The sequence below is a fragment of the Perognathus longimembris genome, chromosome 23 (genome assembly GCF_023159225.1).
Source record: "Perognathus longimembris pacificus isolate PPM17 chromosome 23, ASM2315922v1, whole genome shotgun sequence".
NCBI classification, from domain to species: domain Eukaryota; kingdom Metazoa; phylum Chordata; class Mammalia; order Rodentia; family Heteromyidae; genus Perognathus; species Perognathus longimembris.
Genome location: NC_063183.1, coordinates 23,242,388 through 23,260,141, shown reverse-complemented (window position 1 = coordinate 23,260,141; position 17,754 = coordinate 23,242,388). Strand labels below are relative to the sequence as shown.

At 38.4% G+C, this 17,754-nt stretch overlaps 1 protein-coding gene and 1 pseudogene across 1 annotated transcript in view; both read right to left on the bottom strand.

The window, feature by feature from the left end:
- The window catches only part of Adam10 (ADAM metallopeptidase domain 10), an 81,522-nt gene that overhangs the window by 18,750 nt on the left and 45,018 nt on the right, over window positions 1-17,754 (bottom strand). Inside the window, exons 5-7 of the mRNA XM_048331694.1 lie at window positions 12,925-13,025; window positions 4,255-4,404; window positions 3,735-3,827 (exon numbers count right to left, since the gene is read on the bottom strand). Coding sequence (XP_048187651.1) covers window positions 3,735-3,827; window positions 4,255-4,404; window positions 12,925-13,025 — 344 coding nt within the window. The remainder of the gene's footprint in view (window positions 1-3,734; window positions 3,828-4,254; window positions 4,405-12,924; window positions 13,026-17,754) is intronic.
- LOC125341047 lies at window positions 2,310-3,396 on the bottom strand (annotated as a pseudogene).

Sequence of the window (17,754 nt, the reverse complement as noted above, 5' to 3'; positions counted from 1 at the left end):
GTTAAGCCTAGTTAATTTGTTTCCCCCAGATGTGGGCAAAAATTTTGAGTTCTTTCTACTTTCAACTCACATCTTTTACAAAGTTACTACAGCTCCTTTCATTGGATATGTAGCTACCATTCTCCTTATGCCAGCTCTTCCTTCATGGTATAAAAAGTCATCTAGTCTAATGCCAGACTTCTACTGAACAAAGCTTTCATTTATTAATGTCTCCTTCCTTCCACACACCCTGCCTGTCTGGGCAGTCTCAGGCAGTCTGACCTTCCCCAGGTAAGTCAGTGAATTATACATAAGACTTGATGGCAATTTTAAAGGATACCTAGGAAAGACAATGTTTTTCTAGAAGGCAAACCTCAGTCTACATGAAAAATACTGGTAGTAAAGGGATGATATGGTTGATAATTCAATGAAAACTACAGGTTGTTTTTTACGATCTTTGCCCTCTAGTAAAATCTAGAGGCACAAAAGCAAGAAGAAAAGAATGCAGCTGAAAGCACCTGCCTGAGGACAGACCTCAGAAAATCTGGCTTATGCATTAACAGTTAAATAAAAATATAGTCAGTTAATGGGAAGAAAGGGAGGAGAAGGGGGGAGGGGAGGATAAGGGAGGGAGGGAGAAGGTAGGAGAAGGTAGGGGAGAAGAAGGGGATTTTTTAATTCTTCAGAAATATTGGCTGTAACAAACAACTGTACCTAAAGTTTAGCTTATCTATATTAAAAATGACTGGTTAATATTTAAATAATATTGGTAGAATACAAATTTTAAATTATTTAACAAGTCATCATCTTCAAAGATGAGATTTAAAGTGAAGTTTTAATCTCAATTAAGGTCTGAAAACAATCAACTGTCATGTTATTTATTAATATTCAAGAATTTCTTCATAATGCAAAGCATTTTGCAAAAATGTTCACCAAAATTGGTTCAGGTGTTCTCTACTTGCTACTTAGTACTTGCACTAGTTCTTTTAAGGGTTTACCTTTTCTAAGAACACAGGAAAACAAATGATGGTAGGCCTCATAACATAAATCTACAAACCATATTTCACCAAAGACAGTCCAGTTTAAGACTTAACTATAATACCTTCACTATGTTTTTTATACTATATATGCACTAAACATTTTCTGATATGTATTTTCTACAGTCAACCATGTTTTAAGAAAAAATACAAAAGTGGAAATAAAAGAAAACTCTGTGACAAAAAATGTTTGTGTAAGGATGACATTTGACATTTTAAAATCAGGTTGTATACCTAGTTTACAAATTCAGATTGTTTAAATTGTCATTATAAAGGTGATGTACACTATCAATCCCAGGATTAGCTATGAACTTAATGTTCTCTGCAGTTCTAAGAATAAAAATAGCAACTTCTTATCCATGATGAGCCAGGAGGATTTCAGATCATCACTGAACTTTCTGGTCTGACAGGAAGCAGCTACATAAATGATATCCTTGACATATACTTCAGTTAGCTTAAGATAGAAAGATAACTCCATAATTTCCCAGAAATGCCTGTGTTTTCAAAGAAAAGTATTACTTTGGGATGCAAATAGTATTGTTGGAAAATTATCAGATTGGAGAGAAGCAGACCTAGACAGTGATTAGCACCTAAGAGGTAGTCAGTTTATGAAAATGAAACAAAATTAAATAGAGATACCTGCTTCTAATAAAAATTTTTAAACCTGCTATTTTGGTATTATATAAGAATAAAGGGAATGATCATTAACAAAAACAACCCAGTTAAGTATTTGTAACAAAAGAATATTTTACTGGCACTTCTAGTGTTTGTTTAACCCCTGTATGCTGTATTGGTGGGATCTAAATGCTTTGATAATTCTTGTGGAACTAAGGTTCTGGTCAGGCTCAAAATTGTAGTCCCAGCTACTTGGGAGACAGTCAGGATTGTGAGTTTGAGGTCAATTCAAGAACTTTAGTGAAACCCTGTCTCAAAACAAAACAAAACAAAACTACAGAAATTATATAAACATTTCCAAAGCTGCTACTGCTATCATTGTTTCAGTATTAAAATATATCTTTTACAAACTTTTGTGAGATTTTTATATTGCAACCATTTGACTACCTTATAAATGGTATGGTTTCATTAAATATTTGTAAATACTATGGCTTATTAAACTATTGCTTATTCTAAAAAAATAAATATAAAGGTGATGTACAGAGAGGTTACAGTTACATAAATCGGGTAATGAGAACATTTCTTTTTAGACAATGCAATCCCTTCCCTCACTGTCAAATCCAGATTCTTAAAGAGATAGAATCTATACAGAGATGGAGTTATAGATATATATTTCTCTTTTTTTGATAGTTATTTTTTAATGAAAGTTGTATGTAAGATTACTTCATTCCTGCATCTTTTCAATTGTTTCTTCCTTACATTTGCCCTTTTCCTTTCCTACTTGGCGGGACTTGGCTTTCCGTTCCAGGATCTTTTTGCGGTCTTTGTCCAGTTTCAGCCTGGTGATAACCACCTTGCTGGGGTGAATGCCCACATGGACAGTGGTGCCATTGGCCTTTTCCCGCTGTACCCATTCAATGTAGATGACATACTTCTTCCTGTAAACCTGGACCACTCTGCCATCTGCTGACCTTTATAGTGTCCCCGTACAACCTGCACCTCATCATCCTTTCGGATGAGCATAGACCGCACATTGTACTTCTGTCTCAGCAATTTGGAAAGAGGGAAAGACATAATCTTCCTGTGAATGTGGGAAGGTGCATTGAAATGCCTTTTCCAGTTCTTGCTTTGGTCAGAAGTGACAAAGGGATTAAACTTTATTTTGGCCCACTCCTGCTTCAGCGATGGCCGAAAAAGGGAAGAGAACTTAGATATATATTTCAATTTGAAATAAGCCCAATTTTATCACTGCAATTTTAATATTTGCTTATTTCTCATTCATAAATAACAGTAAACCAATGACCCATTAGCTCTGACTCAATAGGGTTTTGTTATTTGTTATGGTTGTTTTTGCAGTTTTTTTTGAATTTCAAGCAATGTCTATCAAATTAACTTAGGAAGGTCAAATAAATTAGAAAAGACAGGGCTTCCTTTCCTGAAAGACTTCTCGAAACTTGAGAGCTATGAATTCTCAAGATTCTAGTAACTTCCAGTTTCAATGAAACCTGTGCCATTTCCTTCCCCACTGGTGCACACCAGAACACGCACTGTACAGCATTGCACAAGCAAAGCTTAAGCAACTGAGGAGGAACTAACAGCATACACTGCATCAAGGAGCTACAGGGCGCTGGGTAAGCCTCCTTCATGGTATGCTAGCCAGAAAGAAAGCTGGTGGGTAGTCAGACAGAAAGCAGCAGTACTTTCCTCTGCCACAGCAGTCCTGATTAAGACTTGCGGATTTTAATCTTAAATCAGAAACCCGCATCCCCTGTGTGTGCACGTGTGTGTGAGCCAGAAGTAAAGACAAACAGGACAGCAGATATAGTGTAGACAAAATCAGCAATAGATACAAGTGGAACTAAACTGTTCAAGGCACATATTCAAAAGCCAGCACGTTTCTTTTTGTAAGCATCATCCTTATTGTTTCACTTCTTAAGTGTTTTATTGTTTTTTAAAATATAATTTTATTGTTACTATGAAGGGGTTGTACAGAGGGGTTATAATCTCCTAAATCAGGTAATGAGTACAATTCTTCTTGGACAATGTCACCCCTTTCTTCGCTTTCCTCAGATTAAATGTTTTTAAACTACTGAAGTTTCTTACTCTTATGCGTTTCACCATGAAACTGATGTTCCGAATCCCAGAGAAGTCTGTGGTCTGGTAAATGGTATCAATTGCTTTAACATGACTGGATATCTATAAAAAAAAAAAAGAGAGAGAGACAGAGAGAGAGAGAGGATAATTTTTCAGGGGTAATGTTGAAATAGGGAAAAGAGCACAAGTTAAACTGAATTGTTTTCACAAATGAGCTTCATCCTTGTCTAGCGTGTGTGTGTGTGTGTGTGTCCACCCCAAAAGACAAAACAAACAAAGCTGCAAAGCTAAGTTTCAATCATTTAAGCTCCTTCACAAAATCCTTTTCTTAGCACCTGTTTTGAAGGAGAATAAAATATCCATCCTAATTGGTCTTTCCCTGAATCTGCACTTATCTTACATATTTGGCCACATCACAACTGAATACACTTTTCTTCCAAGAGATATGTATTAACTTTAGTTTAACGGAAAATACAGGTATAATAAAAACAATATGAGAACTTCTAAAATAGTGTGCAGTAGTAAATACCTGAGCAATCACAGCTTCTCGTGTTCCGTAATACTTAAAGAAGAGATGATCAGTCTGAATATAAAGCTGACATGTGTTCCTCTCAGCTAAAGTTGTACGTTTTTTCCTCAGGAGCTCTGGACCATTAGCAGCATGTTCTTCTTGAGGTGTCTATACATCAAAGAGTCATTTCTACAATGAGCATGCTTTAATATCCTAATTTTACAGTTTTGAGTACATATTATAGCAGGCAATTTCATACTATGTGTTATTACGCAACACCTTAGTGTTTCCAAAGCTATTAAAAATGCCTTATAGCAGAACTGAGGCCACTAGAGACTGGGATAAAGGTGAAGAGTGCTGGCATCTAGCTCTCGGGTTTTGAGACAGGGAATGTAGCCCAGGCTGGCGCCTCCTGCCTTAGCCCCAAGTGCTGGGATTACAAGTGTGTGTACCACCATGTCCTGCTGGTATCTTCTTTTAGTTAACATCTAATACCCAATCTACCACCCAGTCCTATTACATATATCTTCTAGACATCTAAGGAATCTAGCTGTTTTCTCCAGTTCTACCATTCTAGCCCAAGCTACCATTTTTTCCTTATCTATAGTATTTCAGTAGGATTGACTTAGTCTATATCCAGTATTGGTCTGTCCAAAATGAAAATATGAATTTTTTTTTTTTTTGCCAGTCCTGGGCCTTGGACTCAGGGCCTGAGCACTGTCCCTGGCTTCTTCTCGCTCAAGGCTAGCACTCTGCCGCTTGAGCCACAGCACCGCTTCTGGCGGTTTTCTGTATATGTGGTGCTGGGGAATCGAACCTAGGGCCTCGGGTATCCGAGGCAGGCACTCTTGCCACTAGGCCATATCCCCAGCCCGAAAATATGAATATTTGACCCTACATCGTGCATATCAGCAATTCCTACTGCTCTAGGATAAAGCCCTAAATTCTGTAATACGTACCACCAAATCAGTACCTATCTAGCTTCTCATTCCACATGACTCTATAAGAAAACCCTACTACAATGACCCAACTCTAATTCTCTATGATATGACTATGTAAGTCTACTTCCATTTCTCCTCCATATAGTCTGGGTGAATTACTCTCTCACATGCTTGAAGTTACCTTTCCTGTCTAACTGATGTCTTCCTTTAGACTGAGAAGTCAGTTCATCTACTACACCACTTCCCAGGACCGTGTACAGTGTTCCCCAACAGAGCACAACCTTACATTTATTTCTGTGATTAGTCCCCAAGTCACCAACACCACTTAACAACTGGATTAAAAATTTGAGAAACAGAAGCTATCTCTTCATTTGTCTCTCACATCACCTAACAGATTTATCAGGAAATAGTAGACATTTAGGAAGTATTTCTTTAAAGAGCTGTTACTACTATTGAATACTTGGGACATATTTGTCAATTTCTAAACACATCATTTAAAGGAGATTTTGATAACACAATCATACAGAACCTGAATCAAATTTTAAGCCACAACTCCAGATTTACACTCACATTTTATACCTTCCTTCTCCCTTGTCAATTCCCTGTGAACACAAAGTTAAAATATTATATCACTCCACATAAAGGGGGTAACTGTTGACATAATGAGAATGTTAGTTTGCTTTGCTACAGTAACCATTTTATGATCTACACATATGCTGTAACATAATACATTCAAGTACATACAATAAAATTTAATTCAAAAATATAGATGAGAAAAACTACTACTGAAGACTAGCTTCTAAAGTCCTAAAGAACATAACATTTGGGGAAACTGACTCCTAAGTGTGCCTTTATTTCTATTTGGGTCATTTAGATGGCTTTCCAGGTCCCAATCTGTAGAGTTTATAAATGACTTAAAGATAGAGAAGTGGCTCAAAGCACATATATTTGCATTATACAGTTCATATTAACAATGGTTATTTCATATCATGGAAGTGGTGCTGTGACTCAAATGGTAGAGCGCTAGCCTTGAGCACAAAGAGGTTCAGGGACATTGATTAAGCCCTTTGAGATCAAGTCCCACAATGGACAAAAACAAAACAACAACTACAAAAAAAAAAATCCACAAATTTAATGCTGGGTGCCAGTGGCTACACCTATAATCCTAGCTACTCAGGAGGCTGAGATCAGAGGATCATGGTTCAAAGCCAGCCTGGGCAGGAAAGTCCATGACACTCTTATCTACAATTAACTACCAGAAAAATGAAAGTGGTGACTCGAGTGGTAGAGTGCTAGCCTTGAGCTGAAGAGCTCAGGGACAGCACCCAGGCCCAGAGTTCAAACCCCACAACCAAAACAAACAAAAAATGGTTATTTCATATCAAAGGAACTGTATATTAACTACTGAGTTTTATATAGGCAAGATTTTCTACTTCAGGGGAAAAAAAATCTCTGAATGGTCTAATGTAAAAATAAATATATATATATATATATATATTTTTTTTTTTTTCGGCCAGTCCTGGGGCTTGGACTCAGGGCCTGAGCACTGTCCCTGGCTTCTTTTTGCTCAAGGCTAACACTCTGGCACTTGAGCCACAGCGCCACTTCTAGCCATTTTCTGTATATGTGGTGCTGGGGAATCGAACCCAGGGCCTCATGTATATGAGGCAAGCACTCTTGCCACTAGGCCATATCCCCAGCCCCTAAAAATATTTTTTTAAGAACAAGTTTTTAAAGATTTTTAAAATTAACCTTCAATGTGAAGTGGTTCAAACTGTCCATATCTTTACTTGGTTTTACTTTTGTCAGTCTAATTTCTCAATAACTAAAAATAGGCTATCACCTACTGCTCCTTTAATTTTTGTCCAGTATTGATGAAACTGTTATAACATCATGGGAAACTGAATCTCTTTTTTTTGTTGTTACAACGTGCTTAATTTAGGAAATGTTTTTGCCTCAAGTCCATTTTCATATTAATAAGATTCAATTTTCACTGCCATCAGCAAATTTGGTATCTTACCCCCCTTTTATTTTCATTCTTTCTCGATGCTTTTAAAAAAAATTATGCTATATTTTGTCAAATCTAAGCTGTTAATTTTTTCCTCAGCACATAAATCCAATTCTCATTAACATTATTACTAAGAGCTCTGGGTTTAAGTCACAATTTCATTATTTATGTTCAGTTCAGTTGGTCTTGTCTGTCTTTCTTCTCTTGCCTTCTATTAGATTATGTATTGCTTATTAGCTTTTCTTCGGGGAAGGAGGGGTTACTCCACTTCCCAAATTGGTCTCAGATTGGGGCTCCAGTGATCTACCTCAGCCTCCAGAGTAGCTAGGGCTACACTATGGCACATTTCTTTATTTTTAATTATATATTTCACTGTTTAGAAGTTAATCTAGAGATAACAATAAAATCCTTCACACCAAAGGCAAATAAATACAAATTAGCACTTTTATCTGTTCACAGAAAATGCAAAAACATCAAAATAAATGAATTTGTATTTTCCTCCCTCCCAATTTATCTCCTCTTTGTATTTTCCTCCCTCCCAATTTATCTCCTCTATCTTTATGGGCACAATGAATGAGTTACACAACCCTATAAATCTTTATTAATGCTTTGTCATATACAGTCAACATTCACTTACGATTATGCAGTGTATTATTCTCTGCTCAACACTAACTCTATAAGCTAACACCTGAAATTACTATCTTTTTGCTGGAAAAAAAGTCATTGAGTATGTTCTGCTGGTTTATACCCCCCGTTTGGAATCTCATTTTATTTATCTATTTGCACTGATTAGAGCACTCTCGGATATCAAGCACTCTGCTTCAGCATATTCCACTGCCTGCAGACTTCAACTGCTCTCAGTGAGACATGAAGTGGCATTTTCACTGCTGCTTCTTTGAAAGTGATCAGACTTTTTCCACTGGTTGCTCTGAAGACTCTATCTTCATAGATTTCAAACTTTTCTGAGAATGTATAATGGCAGTGGCTTCGCATTTTCCCTACCCTAGATTCAGAGCTTAATCTGTTGATGTCCCTCTTACATCTTTAAAAATTCTCAGCAATTAACTGTCATTATTTAACTCTGCATTTATTGCCTGTGGGAGGGACAAGAATTACACATGTGTTAGACCGAGAGGAAAGAAGAAAAGGAGCATACCACTTTCTTTGTCTTGAGTGTATCTATGTCTTCTGAACTGGTGGGGATTCCAGCTTGAAATCTTTTCTAGAGACATGGTCACATCACCAAGCAACCCCTAATCACTTTGCTTAAGTTCCCAAGCATAGGGTGGTTAACCCTAGTTACTCAAGAGGCTGAGATTCCTAGGACCATGGCTCAAAGACTGGGCAGAAAAGACTGTTGGACTCCATCTCCAAAATAACTATCAAAAAGCCCACCACAGTAGATTGCCAGCCATGAGGAAGCAAGAGGCTCGCAGTTCAGCCCCTGGTTCGTTCTCCCCATTCATTCAAGGAGACTGTAACTCAACCTTAAGATTTTAGACCTTCTTATCATTTTACCTATGTGTCAGTCACCAAATTGAACTCAGGGCTTTGTGCATGCTAGCCAAGCACTCTACCACTAAGCGACATTGCCAGCCCTGTTTCTCTTATTCATTTTAAATTTTCTGTTGGAATTGTAGTTTGTCTTTCTATATTTGAATGTTTTTGAGTCTGTCTAATAATCTCATTATCCATTTTATCTTTATCCTGAGATTTAGAACTGGAGACTGTGTTTCTGCCAGACATATGCTTTACCACTTGAGCCACACATCCAGCCCTTTTGTTATCTTTCAGATATAATCTCATGTTTATGCTCAGGCCATCCCAGACCACAGCCCTCCTACGTAGGCTTCCTGAAGTGCTGGGGGGACAGATATCTGTGTCATCACACCCAGATTTTTGTTTGTTTGTTTGTTTTTGGCCAGTCCTGGGCCTTGGACTCAGGGCCTGAGCACTGTCCCTGGCTTCTTCCCGCTCACACCTGAGCCACAGCGCCCCTTCTGGCCGTTTTCCATATATGTGGTGCTGGGGAATCGAACCGAGAGCCTCATGTGTAGGAGGCAAGCACTCTTGCCACTAGGCCATATTCCCAGCCCAAGATTTTTTTTTTTATTAGCTGAAACCAAGTATCATAAACTTTTTGCCCAGACTGGAATCAAACTGCAATCCTGCAGGTTTCTGCATACCAAGTGCTAAAATTACAGGCAGGAGCCACCACACCCAGTCAGATTTCCTTTAAGTTCTATTTCCATTGTTGATTCTCTTGAGTTTTATCATGTTTGTTTGCATACTCATTATTTTGAACTGAGTACCAGACAATGCAGTCATTCCTCCATGTGTATGGGTTCTGCATTAGTGGATTCAACCATCACCTAGTTACAAACATTCAAAGAAGAAAACTGAGTACGTATTCAACAGGTAAAGATTTTTTTTCTTTCCATCATCCTCTCCACAAGAGAGCATGAAAGCTAAACAGCTTTTACACTGCACTAGGTATCATAAGTAGTCTGGGGATAATCTGAAGCACAAGGAAGGATGTTTCGGCTTTTTGACACAGGATCATGGTATGTAGACCAGGCTGGCACCTCAAATCACAATCCTCCTGCCTCCACCTCCCAAGCACTGAAACAACAGATGTGTGCCATGACAACAGGTTTCCACTTCATTTTCACTACTCCCAAGTTCTCACTCATTCTGATCAGTATTCGCTATATATATATATATATATATATCCCATACTAGCTTACAAAGAAATCAAGGAAAAAAGTATTCTTCTTGATCAATGGTTGAAATACATTTGACATACAGAATTGAGACAGCTCTCATGTTTATCTCTTTGTTTCAACAGCAATAACTTCCTTTAGCCAAAATATTTAGTTGTTCTTCTTCCTCATCTATATACATCTTAATTTTTATTTCTGTCATCTTGACTCTCTTGTATTTCAATTATTTTCTTTCTGAACTTATATCTGGCTATTGTGTACTCTTTTAATGTCTTTTAATTAAGTATGTCTGTGTTGACTTCCACAGTGATCAATTGGCTGTTAAGCCCATCCATTAAAATTCTCACTTCAGATAATGCGATTTTGAGTTCTAAAGGTCCACTTGATTATCATTTCTATTCTCTCTTCTTTGTGTTAATAACAACTTTAATTCTTTGAACCTATTAATAATAGCTGTTTAAAGGTCTTCATCTGCTAATGTCTATATTTTATAGTTCTGTTCCTATTTGTGTGGTTTCTTGTGTTTATAAATCACACTGTTCGGTTTCTTATCATCTACTAATATCTTTTAAATATTTTGAGTTGACTATATTGGATTTGTTGACCATAGAGACTTACTGTCTTCCTTTAAGAAGTATTAGTGGAGCTTTTTTCTGACAGGCAAAAAATTGGGGAGTAACTTTGACTTTGGAGATATATCTGTCTGCTTAGTTAACAGGTAAGTCTGAGGTAACCTTTAGTTTAGAGCTAAACTAGTCCTATTCCTCTCAAGGCTTGGGATCATTACAGTTTTTCAGTTCATGCATTTCCCAGCAGACTTCCTCACAGAACTCACAGTCTGGTAGTCAGCTAAGTTATTGGAGATCTCAATCCAGCACTGCCTTGTCAATATGCATTATTTTATTCAATTTCCTAGGAGCAGTACTAAAGGAAGCTTAGTTGGATACCAGCTACTCCATCACAGCTGGAAAGGTAAATCTGTACTCTACAAGTTTCCAAGTTTTCATCTCAGACATTTAATACATTAGTTCTGCTGGAATTTTGTTTTTCTTTAGTAAGTATGGCATAAGGTAGATATTCAACTTCACCTTTTTCAAGTGGACGAATGTCATTTTTCTGTCTCCATCCCTTCAGTAGTCCCCACATTTCCTCACTACTTGAAGATCTTATCTCTATCATATAACAAAGTTTAAACTCTATAATTGGTCCATTCCTCAGCACCCTTTTTTATTCTCTGGTCACTTGGTTCATCTCTATGCTAACATTACACAATTAATAACTGCAGAAAGCTGGGCTCTGGTTGCTCACACCTGTAATCCTAGCTAGCTACTCAGGAGGCTGAGGTCTGAGGATCACAATTCAAGGCCAGCCCAAGCAGGAAAGTCCGTGAGACTCTTATCGCTAATTAACCAACAGCCACTGTACTGAGGCTGAAAGTGGTACAGTACTAGCCTTGAGAACAAAAGCTCAAGGATAGCATCCAGGCCCCAAGTTCAAGTCCCATGACTGGGGGGGGGGGGGGAACTGCAGCAAAATACAGTTTTAGAGCAATGCATGTAGGGCTCAGATGTCTCTCAGGTTACTACTAAATGACAGGATATAACACGTGTGAGTTCCTAGTCCCAAATGTAGCGGGAACAACAAAATGTAATGCATATAAACACTGTGCATATTGTATCTCCACCAAATACACATTTGAAGGAGTTACCTATAGAGGAGGAATGGAGAAAATGGAATAAATTTGTAAACTTAGAAAAGAACTTGACATGGACCAACGAAGACTGTGCTATGAACTGAAGAAAGTAACTAGCCCACTTCTCTGCAACAAGGTCCTAAAACCAGAAGAAACCCCGGTACACCAAGAAGGGTTATATTTGGAGTGCATAGCCCTGTGGCTCCTGAACCAGGTATATAACTATAATTTTGAACAATCAAATGGAAACCAAAACACCAACTTCACAATTAAAATATCAAAAGCACTGAAGCGTTTTGTTTTGTTTTGTTTTTTTGGGGGGGAGGTTGGTGCCAGTCCTGGGGCTTGAACTCGGGGCCTGGGTTTGTTGTATGTGCTCAAAGCCAGTGCTCTACCACTTGAGCCACAGCTTTACTTCCAGCTTTTTCTTTTGGTCCCTAATTGATGATAAGAATCTCAAAGATTGCCTGGACAGACTTCAAACTACAATCATCACATCTCAGCTTCTTGAGTAGCTAGGATTACAGACATGAGCCACTGGCCCCTGGAAGCACTGCAATTTTTATTAGGGTAAACAACCATCTTAGTTTCCCTAGTGATACAAGCTTTTCAGTGTTAAAATGGTAATATTAGGCACGGTGTCACAAGCCTATAAAGCCTAGCGCTCAGGAGCTGAGACCAAAAGAACTTGATTTCAAGGTCATCTTGGGAAAAACGGAGAGGATCTGCTTCAAAAACAACAACTTTAACAACCCCACTAAAAGAGAGACAACACCCAGGCAAATCCCTCATTTTAACACTATTACAAATACATTTATAGGGGGCTGGGAATATGGCCTAGTGGCAAGAGTGCTTGCCTCGTATACATGAGGCCCTGGGTTCGATTCCCCAGCACCACATATACAGAAAACGGCCAGAAGTGGCGCTGTGGCTCAAGTGGCAGAGTGCTAGCCTTGAGCAAAAAAGAAGCCAGGGACAGTGCTCAGGCCCTGAGTTCACGGCCTAGGACTGGCCAAAAAAAAAACAAAAAACAAAAAAAAACAAATACATTTATAGAAAATAATTCTGATTCGATTTGTTATGAAGAATATATTGGGGGCATTTGTTTTTTGATTCACTCAAGACTTGTATTCAAACCTTAGCACCATTACTTCATTACTGGCAAGTTACCTGGTATAAGCATTAAAAACTATAAACACTGCACCACAGTGGCATAAATCTTCCAAAATTTTTAGAATATACATTATAAAATGCAAAAGTCTATGTCCAAGTTTGTTTCCATTTCTTTAGTATGAATTTTTTTAAAGTGTTAAAAAGCCTTACCTGTGCTACTTCCTCCACTCCAGTCATCTGGTACTTTCTCATCCTTTCAAACACTGAATGGTCTGCACATCCTCCCTGTGGACCATATTTATGGGGATAATCTACAGCACAAAAAGAAGAAACAGTGTTACTGTGACATGTTTAGACAAAACCAACTGTTAAAACTGCTATAATTAACAAGCACCATAAATACTTATCAAGCACTTACAAAAAAGATACGATGCTAAGTACCATAATTTTAAAGCCCAGCAGGTCCCTTTATCAATAAAAATCACTAGTCTCTGGCTTTTTGTCCATGGAATGTAAGACAATCATTCATTCTTCATCTAGATTTAACTTCCCAACCTTTCCTACTTGGGATAAATATAACATCTTCAGGTTGCAATTTACCTCATTTTGTAATTTATTACTTTCTCATAACACACTACATTTTCTATTCTGCAAATATACAAAAGCTTCCTTGACTTGAACTATAGCCAGGCTAATATAATGTTAATTTTGGCATGAATTCCTCTTATGAATACCAACTGACCTCAAAGAAAGTGAAGTAGAAAAATGTCCCATGAAATGTCAAAAGTACACTGAGTTTAAATTTATTCAGTGTATACTTAAATGAATGCTTTAAAAATTAATTACTTTACCATTTGTTTTCTCTTCATAAACAGTGATTACTCTTTAAATTGATTGTTCCCAACTAACTGTTCAATTTAGGTAATCATTTAAATGCTTACTCTACTCTTAATAGTTTTACATAGTTCTACCAAGTTCTACATAGTTCATAGTTAAGGTTCTTAAGTTCATGAACCTATTTTATAATACACTCTATTAACCATACTGAGAACTAGCAAAATAAAATCTCAAGACATTGATAGGAGAAGAAGCACTGAATAATTCCTAAGTAGTTGGCAAATTAAACAACATACTGAAATATAAACATTGCAGGTAGTTTCTTAAGAAAGCCCAGAGGGCTGGGGATATAGCCTAGTGGCAAGAGTGCCTGCCTCAGATACACGAGGCCCTAGGTTCGATTCCCCAGCACCACATATACAGAAAACAGCCAGAAGCGGCGCTGTGGCTCAAGTGGCAGAGTGCTAGCCTTGAGCGGGAAGAAGCCAGGGACAGTGCTCAGGCCCTGAGTCCAAGGCCCAGGACTGGCCAAAAAAAAGAAAGCCCAGAACTTAATATGAGTACCAGTTTAAACTGTTTCATTAGAAATATTATCTACAGGGCTGGGAATATGACCTAGTGGCAAGAGTGCTTGCCTCCTACACATGAAGCTCTCGGTTCGATTCCCCAGCACCACATATATGGAAAGCGGCCAGAGGGGGCCCTGTGGCTCAGGTGGCAGAGTGCTAGCCTTGAGCGGGAAGAAGCCAGGGACAGTGCTCAGGCCCTGAGTCCAAAGCCCAGGACTGGCCAAAAAGGAAAAAGAAATATTATCTACAATAGAAATTTGAACTGGGCCAAGTGCTGGTGACTCACGCCTATAATCGCAGCTATTCAAGAAGCTGAGAACAAGACTGTGGGAAAACATGTTTCTGAGATCTCATCTGAACAGAAAAGGCTGGGTATGGTGTACACTTGTCATCTCAGCTATGGTGGAAAGAGAATCACAGAAATGCCAGCACAGGCAAAAAGTGAGACCCTAAATCAAAAATAACCCTACCAAAAAGGGCCGGGGTGGGGGCTGGGGATATGGCCTAGTGGCTAGAGTGCTTGCCTCCTATACATGAAGCCCTGGGTTCGATTCCCCAGCACCACATATATAGAAAACGGCCAGAAGTGGCGCTGTGGCTCAAGTGGCAGAGTGCTAGCCTTGAGCAAAAAGAAGCCAGGGACAGTGCTCAGGCACTGAGTCCAAGCCCCAGGGCTGCCAAAAAAAAAAAAAAAAAAGGGCCAGAGCATGGCTCAAGCACTATAGTGCTTGCCTATGCCTGCCTTCAAGCATGAAGCTCTGAGTTCAAATCTAAACACAGCCAAAAACAATGAATGAATGAATGACTAAAGTTGAACTATCAGATGAGAGAGAGGGGTCATGTTGCCAGCAAGCTGCCACACACTGACATAGCAGTTCTGATTTAAACGTTTTCTTTTTCTCGCATGTTGGGCTTGAACTCAGGACCTGGGTGCTGTCTCTGGGCTCTTTTGAGCCACAGCACCACTTCTAGTTTTCTGGTGGTTAACTGGAGGTAAGAATCTCATGGAGACCTTTCTGCCCAAGCTGGTTTTGAATCTCAATCCTCAGATCAATCACAATCCTCACTCCTCAGCCTGCTGAGCCACTGGAGCCAGGCTGGTTTAAACTTTAAATTAACTTTTTATCAGAAATCATGAATGTTATCAATCAACTATAAAGTTCATCAATAAATGTGGAAAAAATGTCATATGTATAAGCCATTATGCAGCCCTATATGTATACACTGATTAGGCAAAGTTCAGCAATGGGTGCTAAAACCGTAACATCGGAGTTGTGAAGGCAAACAATTGTAGGGTGAAGCATCACCCCACAGATTAACTGTTGATTATTAGAAGGAAGATCCCTTCAGACCGAAGAGATACAGTGGTAACCACTAACATACCAAGTGATTAAATTTAGCATTACCAGTAAGACAATCTGCTATTACGTGCTTCCTGGTGTGACACAGTAAGAAATATTCCACTTCTCCTACGCACTATTTCTGCCAAAAATGTCAACTGAATCTAATCATGAGCAAATACTCAGAGAATGGAAGCATTCTGGAAGTCACTGGTTTGCCTGTTCATTTCTGGCTATGGTTTTGTTTTGTTTTTTAATATTACTGGTCAAGTAAATCCTTTTAAAACTTCAACTTTCAGCCATGGTGTTTCACCACTACCTTTTCTGCTTTACCATCAGTACAGGCCTTCAATCTATCACCTTGTTCACGGTCGCTCACTGGATAGGATTTCTCCTCCTTACTAAGTCTAAACTCCATAGTTGACTACTGCTATTATTATTAACATAATTACTGTACTCATCGTCAAATCCTCTGTCCTCTATCCCCTCACATGCAACCAAATAATCTTGTTTGAATTCAACTCTCTACTTCCATTCCAGTAGCTGTACTGGTCTGGAGAAAAGCTGGTAATTCTGGCTCAGAAGTCATGACCTAGAACCTGAAGCAGTTCCTTGATGTACATCTGCCTCCGGGTCGACTCTCAACTCACCTGCCTGGTTAATATAAGACAGTCATCTCACTTTATCTAGTAGCACAGGCCAGAAAACTGATCCTGAGAGCTTTTGAAACTATGCAAAGCGATCTCAATGACAAATGGAAGAAATTAAGTTATTTCATTAATATAAAACCTTTTAAAAAACATTACAAACTCTTTTTTTTTTTTTTTGCCAGTCCTGGGGTTTGAACTCAGGGCCTGAGCACTGCCCCTGGCTTCTTTTTGCTCAAAGCTAGCACTCTACCTATTGAGCCATAGCACCACCTCTGGCTTTTTCTATTTATGTGGTGCTGGGGAATCGAACCCAGGGCTTCATATACATGAGGCAGGCACTCTACCACTAGGCCACATTCCCAGCCCTACAAACTCTTTTAAGTAATAAAATTCTATTGTTATTTAACATTATGGCTATTAAAACTATTAAAACACCAAAACTATGGTTATTAACATGTAGAGGAAGAAAAGCCACTTATCAAGCATACTCTAATTTAAAAATTAACCGCAGAATTAGTGTTTAAACAAAATTATAAGTTTGTTTCTCTGTAAATTATATTTTGTATATCACAATTCTTTTTGAAAGCTTGATATGCAGGGTAAAATTAAATGCCCAATGCAACAAAACACTATTTATGGTATGTTTCAAGTTCTGTCAGCACAAAACTCTCTCAACAGAAAAAAAAAAGGTCAAATAAAAGATATTTCCCATATACTTCCCCAAAACTTCTAAAAGAGCCCATTTTCCCTAGTCAACACAACTATAAAAAACAGACAATGACATTTTCTCTCTAGAATTACTGACAATATAATCCCATTTCTAGAAAAAACCCTTTGTTCAACTAATGAATAAGTCCTCATTGAGATGCAAAATCATAGGATGCACTGTGGTTCCGTGAAAAGGCCAAACAGCATATTCTTTCACAAAGAATGAGTCATGGGGGTAAAATACCCAGCCTGTTTAAAACAAAGATCAGCTTTGAATCTATGGCCTTTCTTCCAGTTCCTCTGCATGCAAAACTCTTACTTTTGTTTTGTTGTAAGAAACACAAATATAGATAATACATATACTGTGACACTCAAACAGGAAATTGCTCTAGTTAACTCTCAATTGTCCAATCCACCTAAGGTAAACACTGAAAGTTCAGATCCTTTGCTCAACACTGACTGCAAAAAACACTTCCTATAACCTCACGGCTCTCAGGAAAGCACCCCTCATCCACAAGACTGGCAGGTTAAGAACTTGACTCAAAGTCCAAGGTCTTGGTTATAACTAATAGTCAAAGGTAGTTGTAATCTCTTCAATAACATTCTATGAGTCAACTCATCCAATCAAATACTAATTGAAATTAAACTAGAACGACTCTATAGTCAGCTAATGCATAACAATTACTTGGTTAATACATCAAGAGGGAATCATGAGGTAGAGTCTTTACCTAAGAAAACTCACATTAATTTCAAAAATTGTGAAAAATAACAAGGACTACAAATAAAAGAGGGAACAGGCTTCCTTTCCTACCCCCAAAGAGGAAGAGTTTGGAAGGCAGGAAGGCCTCCAAGTGGTTCTTTCTCTTCCAACTCCAGTGGACAGGTGTCCCTTTGTCCCCATTACCCAGCTACAACCCCCAGGTCCAATATCTGCTT